The sequence below is a fragment of the Dermacentor variabilis genome, chromosome 4, assembly GCF_050947875.1.
Source record: "Dermacentor variabilis isolate Ectoservices chromosome 4, ASM5094787v1, whole genome shotgun sequence".
NCBI classification, from domain to species: domain Eukaryota; kingdom Metazoa; phylum Arthropoda; class Arachnida; order Ixodida; family Ixodidae; genus Dermacentor; species Dermacentor variabilis.
The window spans coordinates 204,392,648-204,406,751 of NC_134571.1; the positions used below are offsets into that span (position 1 = coordinate 204,392,648).

A 14,104-nucleotide genomic window follows, 5' to 3' on the forward strand; every position below is an offset into this window, starting at 1 on the left:
TGTGGAATTGCGAGTCCCATGCCTGATACCTGAGCTTATGTTCCACAAGATTTTGGACAAGAGAATGCTCTTTAATCTGTTCCTTTGTCAACATGTAACTGCAATTACCTCATCATGGTTATCACAACCTCTGAAATCAAGCAGCACAAAGTTTATATTGTAGGCCATGCAGTTTACAAGAAAGCGCCCCCTTTGCACCTTTTCACTGTTGCCATATCTGTGTGATGTGGAGAATATGGGCAGTGCTTTAAGCTAGATTTTTCATGTATACATTTGTTCCCTGCAGGTTTGCCTTAGGCATTTATGTTGCAGCAGCACTCATTTTGTCACAGGATACAAAGTGTGGTGGGTTCTTATTTTTATAGCAAGTGGTTGTGAATACCCTTGTAGCCTTTTTTTATTTTTCATAGGCCATTTTGTTATGGTGTGTATATATATATATATATATATATATGCTCTCCCTTGAGCAACACTTGACAATCTCCTGCGTGCAGAATATTGCAATATGACACGCCTAACTAGCTGGCTACTTGTAGTTATCTGGTAAAACTGAGCACGATTTATGCAGTGTTCTTAAAAACACTGTCACAGGTATATATATATATATATATATATATATATATATATATATATATATATATATATATATATATATATATATATATATATATATTTTACTGCTCACTCCTTGAAGAAATGCTTACTTGGTGCCTAGAGCTTGTCTCATGCGTTTTTCTTTGGTGTGTTGTATTTTCATCACACTGCTAAGCTACTGTGATTCCACACCAACTAGCCCACCTGTCAGTTACTTGGCACGCGTACTGTTAGGCAGAGGAAATGGTATGCCATTGCATGCTATACATTCACAGCTGGTGGCAATGCCCTGAGAACGGCGACAGGTGTACGATAGTGCTACCCCTGCCTTACACTCGTATCGCACGAACATTGATCAACGGCTATCGAGTCGAGGTCCTTCAAAATTTTCAAACGCAAAAGAGTTGTACCACTGTTACCATGGAAACTTAATGGTCATTGAAATGTTTTAGCAATCCGACACCGAGTGCAGTGTGCCTTTTTTTCAAGCTCCGAGCACGCATAACCCTAGCAGTGGGCACTGGAAAGGTTTTGTATGGCGTTGACGGTTCGTGACACAGATGCACGCATAGGGAGTAATGCAGGTAGTCTGCAGCGTAGCTGATGTGGATGTGAACTCATATGGTTAGTGCAGTGCCAATGACATGGTACTTACAGTATTGTTACAAAATTCCAGCTGTTCACAATGATATTCGGTTAACATGCACTATAAGCTGACACGATGCCAATAGCAACAAGAAGCCGACCTGAGGCTGACACCAACGCTCGGGCGACTGTCTGGCAGACCGTGTCAGTGGTGGACATGTTGTCGTACTAGAATGAGACTGATGTGACCGATCACAGCGAGTCGTCATAGTGTGTCAGGGTTTCGTGCCCGACGACGGCGACAAAACCAGTCTGCGGACTGTCGTGCAGGTGGTCGCCGAGTGACAACATCGCATGGACAACGCAGATGTCACAGCAACTGTGCTTTTATATTTATTTATTATTTCGGAATACTGTCAATCCCTTCTTGGGATTTTTATAGGAGAGGGCAAAACATACAAATACAGGTTCAGTGCTAATATTTTTTTACCTGTTATTGTAGCCCATTTTATTTCATTTTTCCCAAGAAATGTCTTAAATGTACTCAAATGATGATTACAAGAAAGAAAGCACCATCAATTTGTACATATAAAATCAATAATGTAGAATTAAGACGGCCGACAAATTTAAGTATCTGGGTGTAATCATTGACTCGAAGCTAACCTGGAACGCTCATGTCCAATACGTCGTTTCAGCGTCGCTAAGGAAGCTATGGCTAATTAAACACCGGCTCAAACATTGCACTAGTAGGACTTTAACTCGCTGCCTGCCCGACACTCATTACTTGAATACGCCGATACTGTGTGGGATCCCCACACAAAGACAGGTGCCAACAATATTGAAAGCGTGCAAAAGAATGCCCTTTGATTTATCTATAGTATCTATACTAGACGAGTCTCAATCACTGATATCAGAACATTGGTCTGACCTCCCATCGCTAGAATTTTGGCGCAAACTGCATCGCTTACAAAGTTTGTTTAATATTGTTAATAAACAAACAAAAATGAATCCCGACATCTACATCAATTTTAGTAAAATAAGAGAAACCAGACGCAAGCACAGCAAAACGATTGTGATGCCACAGACTACTGCTTATCGCTTCTTGTTTTTCCCTCGAGCTATAGCAGAGTGGAATGCTCTACCGCAGGAAGTCGCTTGTATGTCCTTGGTCGAATCCTTTGAGTCTGCCGTGCAATCTTTGCAATGAAGCATGTTAGATTTAGAATCACCAGTTTCATATGTTTTGTAATTTTGTACAAGCTGCCTTTACCGACGCATAGACTATATCTTAAACATTTTTTTTCATGGTTCCTTGTAACTCATGTTTTTGTGATTTTGACTTGCAGTGCCGACTTTGTACTCACTCGCTCCTGCCTGGACTGCCAAGAGGCAATTGGCAGTATCTAAAAGATAAATAAATAAATAAATAAATAAATAAATAAATAAATAAATAAATAAATAAGCTGCAAATTCACCCGGAAGGTGAGGCATTGATCGCAATAGCAAAGTATTCGACAATTACACAAATTAAGGTTCATAGATTGTTGGCAGTATAACTTGCAGTAAACATTTGCTTACAACTAAACAAGCATGGTGTCATGCGCTTACAGACACACACGAGCAGATCTCACTCAGTGACCGCGAGCACCCGCTGTCACAACTGTGACGTGATGAGGAGTGCTGGCATTGGAGATCGAATGCTTCATGCCACCGCTCGCTTCGCCACATCACCTAAACAGACTACATGACATCCAACACTAGGCGCGCGGGAAGACAGCGCATGTGAAGGCACCAGCCATTTGGCTTGCCCTTAACTTTTGCGCCTGCCGCAGATTACCTCCAGCATACAGGGCAAGCATGCGCTCAACCCTGCAGACAGCCATGCGCAGCGACAGAGATACGTGCTCACCTCCACTAGCGTGTGCTCGATCACATGACCTCCGACACTGGGCATGTGGGAACATGGTGTGCATCAAGCCAGCGTTCGTCTTGGCTCACCCTTGCACACTTGGCCTTGCACCAGCCGCATACGGCGTGTGCACTGGTCATTCTTATCACACTTGGATTTTGTACGGAACATCATGGAGACGGTAAAAATTCACCTGGAGTGTCTATATAATTGCTATCACAATAAAAACAGAAATAAAAATAGGTGCCTGCTAAATTCCTGCAATTAATTCCTGCAAAAGGTGCCTGCAATTATCATTCTACTAAAGTAGAATGATAATTGATAAGAGAATTTATTTTTGACTTCACTGCAGTTGACTGGTGATGCAGCGATTTTCGGCCATTCATATTTGTCCACCAAGCTGTCGCCGAGACCACCACCAGGAGTGCAGGTAACGTGCGCCACGCACAGAAGTCAGCAGCTGGTGCAGAAGGGCTTGTCTGTCAAAACGGGCAAGTGACTCACGTCGTGCTCGATGATGTAGCCGGTCACTAGGGGTGCCAGCATTCCCGAAAGGTTGCCCATGCAGTTTACAATGCCCATCACGGTACCTGCATAGAAGGGACGCTGCTCACCACGATGCAAGCAGTAAAAGCACAACAGAGGAGCTTTCACATCCTTTCTCTACAAGGACAGTGCGTACTTGCACTAGTGCTTATAACACAGTACTGGTGCAGTGCTGGTACCAGTACTGCTTGTATCTGGGTGATGATGGGTGACGGATAAGAGTGGTCTAGATTAAATTTTACAACCTAAATTCAATTAGTAACTATGGTTTTGAGATAGGCTACTTCCAGGATAAGCTTTTCCCCCTTTTTTCTTTATCCAGCGCAGAATAGCCAACTGAAAAATTGATGGCCTCCTCATGTTATCACCAGAGATAGTATGATAGAAGGTTCTACTAATCAATGACCTCCCACCAAAATGTTTACAACCTGGAATTTATTATCACACTCCCAAAGCACAGAACACAAGCATTTTTGCATTTGACCCTAATTGAAATGCAGATGCCATGGCAGGGAGTCAAACCTGCAACCTTGCCATAGCCATCGAGTCGCCGCAGTGAGCCAAATTCATGCCAACCTGCAAAGTCTGGCGCAATGTCCAGGGTCAGTGGGCTCTGTCCTCCGACGGTGAATCCGTACAGGGCCATGCCAGAAACCAGGCACACCAGTGCCGCCCTGGCGTCGCACCCGACCAGGGGAACCAGTGAAAGGCACAGTGCCGGCCCCAGCAAGCCTGCACAGGTGTGCAATTTTTCAATCAGCCATCACTGCCTCCCTCAAGGTGACCTAAAATTGCAATAACAGAAACATTTCCCATGACGAGATGATGTATTTACTGATGGAAGCAAATTCCACTTTTGTTTGGCAGGGAGCGCATGCAGTTTGACATTGCTCCATAGCAGATATCACTGAATGCAGTATGCAGGCACAATTCACACATCAGGTAATTTAATAATCTTATATACTATTACCACACAGTCCTTTACTACAGTTCAATTAACTCTCGCAGTCAGTCAATAATTTCAAGGTTTTGCATCTCTGTGTGCTGCTACGCAAGAAGCAGATAATTCATGCCAATCACAAGAATTGCAAGCTGGGCTCGCTTGCCTTCATTAAATATTCTTTAATTTATGCGTGGCCACTTGAATGGGAACATTTGAGCTTACCATTAACACCTACAGGGATGTTGAGCAAGCTTGTGATGACAACAAATCAAAGTTTTATTTCAACATACAGAAGATATGGCCCTCCCTGCTATTGCTCTGACCCTGGTTCAACAGTGGTCCAACAAGGAATGTCGCTGGAGGCTCTGGCCTTGTTTGACCACTGTTCATATCTTCAAGCCTCTATATTTTCCTCTGAACTACTGTAATCTCTGGCCTTGCTTTAAGCACTCAAGGATGAGAAAGAGAATGACACAAAGACATAATAAGAATCAAACATCTCGCACTTACTCTGTTCCCTAGTCGTCCTGTCTCAGCACAAGGAAGTGTATTAAATAAACAAAATCTACTGAGCATTCTAAATAGAAAGAAATCTCACTGTTGCCCCTCGATTTGATTGGCTCACACCAAAACCCCTCATGTGACCCTTCCTCCCTGCCACCCTTAGTGAATTAGCCACTGCTGACGCAACACGAGAGTTACCAGAGTCCAAAACAGGTGCACTTTGCTGTTCTATTTTCATTTTCTTGCTTACGAAAGGTACTTTCTCACTACAAATGACGAATTCGTTATTAGAGAAGCCTATAATCTTTCGATCTAGCTTGACTTGATATTTACCTTTAGTGTCCCTTTAATGTTGCTGTACATGCATAAACCCCTGCATCTTAAACAAAGCCAACCATACATAAATTTAACGGTCTTCACTTTCTCGACTCTCCAAGGGCAATGTTAACCTCAAAACATCTGGTCACACCACTAGAACATGCAGCACACTGCTTACGCTCGTCTTGCATCATGCATCAGTGTTATATATAGAAGGTGAATAAAGTACATGCTTGAGGCGGTCAACACCGTTTCTCATGCAAGCTTTAGAATCTCGTTCTCTTTCCACCTGTATTCCAATTTCTCCTTTTATGGAACATGTTTTCAGCAAATAATGTGTCACTCCATAAGCCTAGGATGGCTAGAAAAAAAATTAGGGGGTGTTACATGCCAAAACCACTTTCTGATTATGAGGCACGCCGTAGTGGGGGACTCCGGAAATTTCGACCACCTGGGGTTCTTTAACGTGCACCTAAATCTAAGTACACGGGTGTTTTCGCATTTCGCCCCCATCGAAATGCGGCCGCCGTGGCCGGGATTCGATCTCGCGACCTCGTGCTCAGCAGCCCAACACCATAGCCACTGAGCAACCACGGCGGGTAGGATGGCTAGAACCAGGTTGACAAAAGTAGCAGTTAGGGCAAGTTGGCAACACACTATTCAATGTCAGTAGTGTGCAAAAAGAAGAAGACAGCCTGACAGATGAAGGAAGATTCACAAAATTACAAAATTGTCGTCCACCTCACTTTAGCACGAAGCTAGAATGGCTACACACATCAGTTTCTCATAAGGAAAGCTTCGCAGTAGAAGAAGACACACTGGCCCATGGGTCAAACCTGGAACTGGCACCTATTTGGGGGTGGTCAAACTACCATCTCAGCTAACCAGGAGGCGAGCAAATCGCACAGCAAGGCCAAATTAATTGACAAGTGAAAGCATAGGGACAGTGAATATAGCAAATTAGTTCTGTGGAAATGAAAATCTGATATTGCCATAAAGTTACAGGACTGCAACGTTTGTAGCGAATTTCGCTTCATTTTTACCCACTCTTGGTATTCACCGTTCACGGCCGGCTGCGATCTCATTGATAATGCTGGTGGAGTGTTGCTCTGACCCCCTGACAGAATGCAATAAGTGTGAGAAGATACATGTGGCTTCCACAACAAGCATGCTCCCGTGTGTCCGTAGCACTATCAGGTTTCTTATTTGCTGTGCTCTGCATTTTTATGTTTGTGTATCCGTGTGCTATGTTAGATGTGCCGAATGTTCAGTATTCTTTTTGGCATTTTCTCAAGTAACGAGTTCATGGCTACAATTTGATATCGATGCCTATTCCAATGATGTTCCTTATAGTGCTTCGAAGTGGTGTTAATGAGACTCCATGCATGTTATCAGTGGGATAAGCCAGCCAAAAACTGTGGATGAAAGTGTGGCATGTAATCGAGTGGAAGGCGCGTCTACCAAATTGTGGTTCTAGGGTGGTACAGTCGAACCCGACTATATCGAACCCGTTTACATCGAATTATTCTATATATCGAACAATTTCAGGACACGATATAGTTACAATGAGTATATATCGCAAAAACTACGCTTACATCGAACAAAAATAGCAGCGACACCCGATATATCGAACGTCAAGCGGCGGAAAGTGCCCCCGGAAGTTTGCTTTCCCTCGTGGTAGCGGAGAAAACCCGGCTGCGCGGCTCCATCCAACCGCTCTCCCTACCGCGACCGCGCCCGACCGTGCTGCCTCAGACGAGCCGTCGGCACACCCCTGCAAAAAATGATCCTGGCCCGCCCACAGCGCTTGCTCAGACAGCCAATCAGATGCTCTTGTGCCCTCGTCGTGCAAGATGGCGAAAGTGCGAGATGTCTCGCTGTTTTTGTGTGCGCCTTGTAGGCCTTCTCCCACAGTGTTGCCGTGATGAAGCGGCAGAATTTGCCTTTCGTCGTGAAGCTCGCAATCATAAATCGTGTCGAACGCGGTGAGAAGTCCGATGTCCCCGCAGAGCACAAGATTCCGAGGAGCACTCTCGGCACGATCTTGAAGAATAAGGGGGAGATTAGGGCTAAAGCGTCCGAACTCGCGACCCGGTGCCCGTGGCGCCCGACCCGTACGCACGGCCGCGTACGAGTGGTTAATCTGAAATTGCTTCAGCCGTGCCGACTTCCGTGTGCTCGGTGATGACCGTAAATTTTGATGAATGCGACGAAGCCGTTGCCAGTGTTATTGAAGTTTGGAGCGAACTGTCAGAATTTCTGGAAGCTGTTGACGAATCAACGGTGGATGAGTTTGTGAGCGCAAATGATGTGTCGCGACCACGGGAGAGCCCGAAAACGAAGACTACATTGCCAACATCGTACCGAGCACAAGTGAAAGTGTGCACAATGAGGAAAGCAACGACGGTCCCACATCCTCCGAAATGATTGGTGCGCTCGCAATAGTCCGGTGCTTCTGCGCGAATGCGGAAAGTTGCGGCCTCAGCTGCTCCGACTCCTTAATGTGGAAAAGTGCGTGCGTCACAGGCAGCGAAATTGCCAAAGCAGAAGAAAATGCAGGACTATTTCGTGCGAAACTAAGCTAGTTTAATCAATAAAGTGATTTTATAAATGGTATGTGCTTTTATGACATCCAATTATTTAGCAGGCTTATATCGAATTATGCTCTATATCGAACTGATAGGCGTTTTTTTGCGAGTTCGATATAGCCGGGTTCGACTGTACTCCCAGTCGATTACTTTCTTGGGATACGGGCACTATGGCAATATTTTGCACACCAATTATTCAGACACTAATATTAAATTCAGACATGCTTGATTATTCAGAGAGCCCCGTGGCACTGCCACTAGCACCATAGACTTAATGTATAAGCACAACGAAAATTTTGAACACTTTACAGCACATTGTGAGATAATTGAGACTCCAACTGCGTGAATGTGTGCTAATAGGGCCATCAAGTCAAGCAGAAATAGCGATATTTTCATTTTGAGATGTCACCGGCATGGTCGTCAGTGCTCCCTGAAACAGCAACTAGTGAAGTGAAGTCGATTTAGTAGTCGCCAATGAGAATTCGGTGCATGCATTAACTGTACTTTTGTCTGCCTGTAGCAACAGCGTAACAACGGCTGAAATAGGGGCTGCAATCTCGTAGCGATGCCTTGCCCGCGATGCTATGCCACTCTTATCATTCATGGCCGGCTGATCCCGTCGATAATGTGTGTGGAGTGTTGCTCTGATCACTGACGAAGCACGAAAGCCGTCAAAAGGAATAGCATAAAAGGCACTGCTAGAAAATCATGGCCATGGAATGTCTAGGCCAAGGGCAAGCTTATGTGTGCGCAGCAACATGCGCTGACAAACTTGGGCCGCATTCACGAGTGATCGATTAAGAAAAATACTTAGATTTTTGGGATATTAAATGTGGACAGCACCAGATGTGTGATGGGTGGCTGTGTTTCTGCACAGTGATAAGATAGCATGCCTGGCACTGTACCAAGAACGATGGTGCTTGTAGACGTAGACATGTCTTGCGTTAGTGATGTAGGACGGTTAAGTTCTCACTGCAGCGTGTGCACGTCGGTAGGTCAGTTGCAGTCAAGAGGTATTTGTGTGTGCCATAAGTGTGTCCTATTCTGAGTTGTGCCAGGGTGACTTCGGTGTGTTATTCAAGCTTCAGTGGGAAAGGTTTGTTTAATTGCGGTTTAAGCAGGTGCAGCTTATTTTCAATTTCCTTGTCCCACTCAGCTTGCCAATGATTATGGAGCGCCTTTCGTACAGCAGGTTTCATATCTACACCAGGTGCCCAGCTTACATCAACTGTATCCCGATGAGCCGCTTCTCCAGCATTTTTGTCCGCCAATTTATTGCCTGCGATCCCAGAGTGGCCTGGCACCCAGCATACAACAAGAGCAAGGTTTTGTTTATGCGCTACGTGGATCTGTTTAAGGAGCTGGTTAATTACAGGGTTTCGGCTTGCTTTGCCACAGGACAGGACTGTGACAACGCTTAGGGAATCTGTGTATATATTATAGACTTTTCTATCTTGTGCTGTACTACGTATATACTCAATAGTGATCAGAATACCGTACGCTTCCGCTGTAAAGATGCTGCTATGTTTATGCAGGTTTTAGTGTTGGAGAAGTTTGGGCCATGGGCTGCACATGATACCGAATTTGCAGACTTTGAAGCATCAGTGAAAAATGCAGTAGACCTGTACTTGTCTTCAAGAGCCATGAAATGTTGCTGGATGAGGGCACTTGGACAATTCTTTCTCTTAAGCTCTCTAAAGGACAAGTCACAATTGACAGGACATTGCTCCAAAGGTGGGATGGGTTCAGCATAGTCACTTTCCTGCAGATCTGTGAAAACTATTGAGAGTTTTTCCGCAACAGATTTTACCGCTAATGGGAACGGCGGGGCATGAGAAGGCCGGTTTAAGTACAACTGATCTGTGGACAGATCATTTATGAGTGCCTTGCATGGATGCTGTTTTAGTGACATCGTTTTTATTGCATAGGTGACTCCGAGATATGTGTACTGATAAGCCAGTGGCCACTGATCCGACTCTGCATAGAGACTTTGGACAGGGCTCGTACGAAAGGCACGAAGTGCTAGGCAGATACCCAAGTGATAGATAGGATCGAGTAGCTTAAGTGCTGTCTTTGAAGCCGACTGATAAACAATACATCCATAGTCTATGTGTGATAACACAAGGCTTTTAAAAAGAGATAGGAGACAGTGCCTATCTGTTCCCCACGACTGGCGAGATAAAATCTTTAAAAGGTTCATTGTTTTAACACATTTCGGCTTTAACTCTTTTAAATGCTGCATGAAGGTTAGCTTGGTATTGAAGATTACACCCAAAAATTTTTGTTCCTTTCTAATTACCAGGCTTCTCCTATTTATTGTACTGCAAGGGTCAGGACATACCCCTCTTCGTCGGGAAAACAGCACACAGGTAGTCTTTCCTGCACTGAATTTAAACCTGTTTTCGTCTGCCCATTTGGCGAGCCGATTAACAGTTAACTGTATCTGGCGTTCACATATGGACAGATTGCAAGATTTAAAGCTGACTTTGATGTTGTCCACATAGACAGAATAAGACACCATGGATGGTATAGCAGAGCGGAGAGAGTTCATTTTAATTAGGAAAAGTGTGCAACTTAGCACTCCTTCCTGTGGTATGCCGTTTTCTTGAACAAAAGTGTGCGAAAGTACAGTGCCAATTCTTACGTGGAACTTCCTTTCAGATAGGTAATTCTGCAAGATCTTCAGCATATAACCACCAACTCCATAGGATGCCAGGTCTTGCAGAATACCGTATCGCCTGGCAGTATCATATGCCTTCTCAAGATCAAATAATACAGATAGACAGTATTGGCTGTGTACAAATGCATCACGTATATATGACTCAAGGAGAACAAGATTATCGGTTGTAGACCTTGCTCTTCGGAAGCCCCCAGACTGTTGAGGATCCAATATACTATTATATTCCAAAAAGAACACAAGGAGACGGTTAATCATTTTTTAAAATACCTTAAGTAAACAGCTTGTGAGTGCAATTGGTCTGTAACTGTTAACTAAGGAAGGGTCTTTGCCGTGTTTGAGCATTGGCAGGACTATTGCCTCCTTCCAAGATGAAGGTATATGACCTGTTGCAAAAATCTTATTATAGAGACCTAAGATGCAGTTTAGGGTCTCACAAGGCAGATTCTTGATTATTTCATACGTTATTGTGTCAGAACCAGGAGCCGAGCTGCCACAAGAGCCTAGGGCAAGCTTGAGTTCATGGATCATTAGTGGTTTGTTGTATGTTGTTAGTGGACGATTTGTGTCGCAACTTAAAGTCAAAACTGCATGGGAGGGTCCTCAAATACACACAGCAGGAGGCCACCTGCTGTTCACGGTCACACCTACCCTGTGAACTTCATCATCCTACAGCAGTGCTCTCGCGACGCAATCCTCGGGATGGACTTCCTGAACGAAAACGGTGCAGTGATCGACCTGCAGACGAAAACCCTAACAGTGACGACAAAACAGTCGGAAACAATGCAATGCAGTCATTATCACCGCGCTGCGTTCGCCATCCTCGATGATCAAGTGAGCAATCCCGCCGAATGCGAGCGTCATGGCAGTTGTTGAAACAGACGCGTTCTCAAGCGGTGGTGCGATTGTTGAAGCAAACTTGCAGCTGCTTCTGGATCGCCAAACCTGCATCGCAATTGGCGTCGTCCATCTGCATGAAAGCAGAGTGGCTCTGCTAATAACCAATTTCAGTACAGAGCACAAGCACCTCAACAGGGTTACGACAGTTGCTTTCTTGGAAGAGCTTGCCGAAATAAGCGATGCCTTAGCGCTCTCCGAGTTGTCCCATGAGGCGTCGTCGATGATGACTGAGGAGGTGAACTTCGACCTTAACCCTGCCCTGCCTCAACAAAAGCAAGAAAAGCTACGTCGCCTTCTTCTGCGATATGCCGAATGTTTTTCAATGTCATTGAGAATCTGGCAAACGCAGATAGCGAAGCATCGCATTATAACTGATGAAATAGCTCGTCCCGTCCGCCGAAGTCCCTACCGCGTTTCAGCGTGAGAACGTGAAATAATCAAGACACAATTTTAAGAAATGCTTCGTGACGACATCATTCAGCCGTCCAAGAGCCCGTGGTCTTTACCCGTGGTGCTCGTAAAGAAGAAAGACGGTACCCTACAATTTTGAGTCGATTATATGCGTCTCAACAGAGTCACGAAAAACGATGTCTACCCGCTTCAGAGAATCGACGAGACGTTAGATCGACTGTGTGGTGCCAAGTATTTTTCGTCGATGGACCTCCGGAGCGGCTACTGGCGGACTGAGATCGATGAGAGGGATCGTGAGAAGGCTGCCTTCATCACGCCGGACGGTCTTTAAGAGTTTAAAGTTGCCATTCGGACTATGCTCAGCGCCAGCGACATTTCAGTGTGTCATGGACACCGTGTTGTCTGGGTTGAAATGGCAGATATGCCGCATATATCTCGACGACGTAGTCATTTTCGCAACCACCTTCGACGAGCACCTTAACAAGCTGCAGACTGTGCTAGAAGCAATTAAGGCATCGGGACTAACTCTGAAACCAGAGAAATGTCGTTTCGCCTACGAAGAGCCCCTGTTCCTCAGCCACGTAGTTAATCGCAAAGGCGTGCGTCCGGACCCCAAAAAGGCGGCAACCATTGAAAGTTTCCCGATACCCAGCGAAAAGAAAACTGTTCGTAGATTCTTGGGGCTCTGTACATATTACAGGTGTTTTGTGCGAGATTTCTCACGAATCGCCGAACCTCTCACTCGCCTTGTGGAAGCCGACATGCAGTTTACATGGAAAAATTGACGATGGAACAAGATCAAGGAAGCCACCGTTCTCCTTGTTAATGTTTCAATGCTCTCTAAGAAAATCATTCACGCATCTGGCCGTTATGCCCATGTAAGACCCCCCATGTTAAAAGCACACTATAAATGACAGGGGGATGAGAAAATAGGGCCACCCACCCAAGGTCTGGAACACCTTGCGGATGACGGTGACGGAAAGCATCTGGCGCTTGCGAAGCAGGTCGGCTACGGGGGCGCACAACAACATGCTCACAGCTCCAGCTATGTGCACGGCTGCATTCTCATAGCCATTCTGTAGAGAGAGAGAAAAATAAGCTCATACGTCTTGCCTTCAGTGCCAGTGGGCTCACCAAAGAAAGCAAATCATTGCAAAGCACAAGGATCAAACTGTACAGTTGAGCTAGAAAAAATAAAATAAGGAACACCATATGTCCCTAAATCTTACTGGCCATCAAAAGGGCTCTAGACCAGCGTTTCTCACACTTTTCCACTATGTGACCCCTTTTAGTAGCACCAAATCCATCATGAACCCCACTGCCACTTTATAAGCCCTTTGCAGATTTAAATTTAAAATAATGTAGATAATACACTTACATATTAAATTATTTAGACGACATTAACCACCAGCTGAGAGAGATACCAAAAATACTTGTTAAATGGACCCTGAAACAACTTTGACGATATTGCACTGTCCTTAGTGAAGGCCCTTCGGATAATTAAGTGACACATTTAAGCCCTCCGCTTAAAGGGACACTAAAGGTTACCAGAAACTCAAGTTAAAGTGGTAGAGCAATGTTCTAGAACGTCTAAGGCGTCAATATAATCGCGAACAGAGCTTTAGTAACTGAGAAATTGAGGTAAATGCATGACACGATTTGAGACCCCACAGTGACATTCCGGTACTAGCCCGATGACGAAAGGACTCCTCATAATTTGTGTTACTAATACTCAACTACTCGTATTAAAAATATCATTTCATTCGATTATAAGACGGAAAAAAATGCTACTTGTCTACGTCTATTCGATTCTAAGAAAAAATAACATTTTGACGTTACCCTTCAGTAATATGAGTGTTCGAAAGGTTTCGTTTTCGCTCGACTCTGCGCCGCGCACGCTTTGGAGTTTCAGTAGTTTCGTTTTCGCGTCGTGCTGTGAGGGTTCTGCTGGCTCGCGAAACTTTCATTTGGAACAAGCAGCGAAAATGCCACGTCCATGTGATGTCGCGGGAAGCCCTCGTTGCTTTCCCGCTCCGGAGAGCCGGTGTCGAGGCCGCCGTCGTAGTACGCAACGACGCCGGCAGTGCGAGCCCTCAGCAGGAGGTCGCGCTCGTCGGTGCTCAAATCGC

General features: G+C 45.0%; 1 protein-coding gene across 1 annotated transcript in view; it reads right to left on the reverse strand.

The window, feature by feature from the left end:
- LOC142580067 (sialin-like) overlaps positions 1 to 14,104 on the reverse strand; it is a 56,060-nt gene that overhangs the window by 1,710 nt on the left and 40,246 nt on the right. The window contains exons 7-9 of the mRNA XM_075690835.1: positions 12,919 to 13,051; positions 4,211 to 4,366; positions 3,593 to 3,678 (exon numbers count right to left, since the gene is read on the reverse strand). Coding sequence (XP_075546950.1) covers positions 3,593 to 3,678; positions 4,211 to 4,366; positions 12,919 to 13,051 — 375 coding nt within the window. The remainder of the gene's footprint in view (positions 1 to 3,592; positions 3,679 to 4,210; positions 4,367 to 12,918; positions 13,052 to 14,104) is intronic.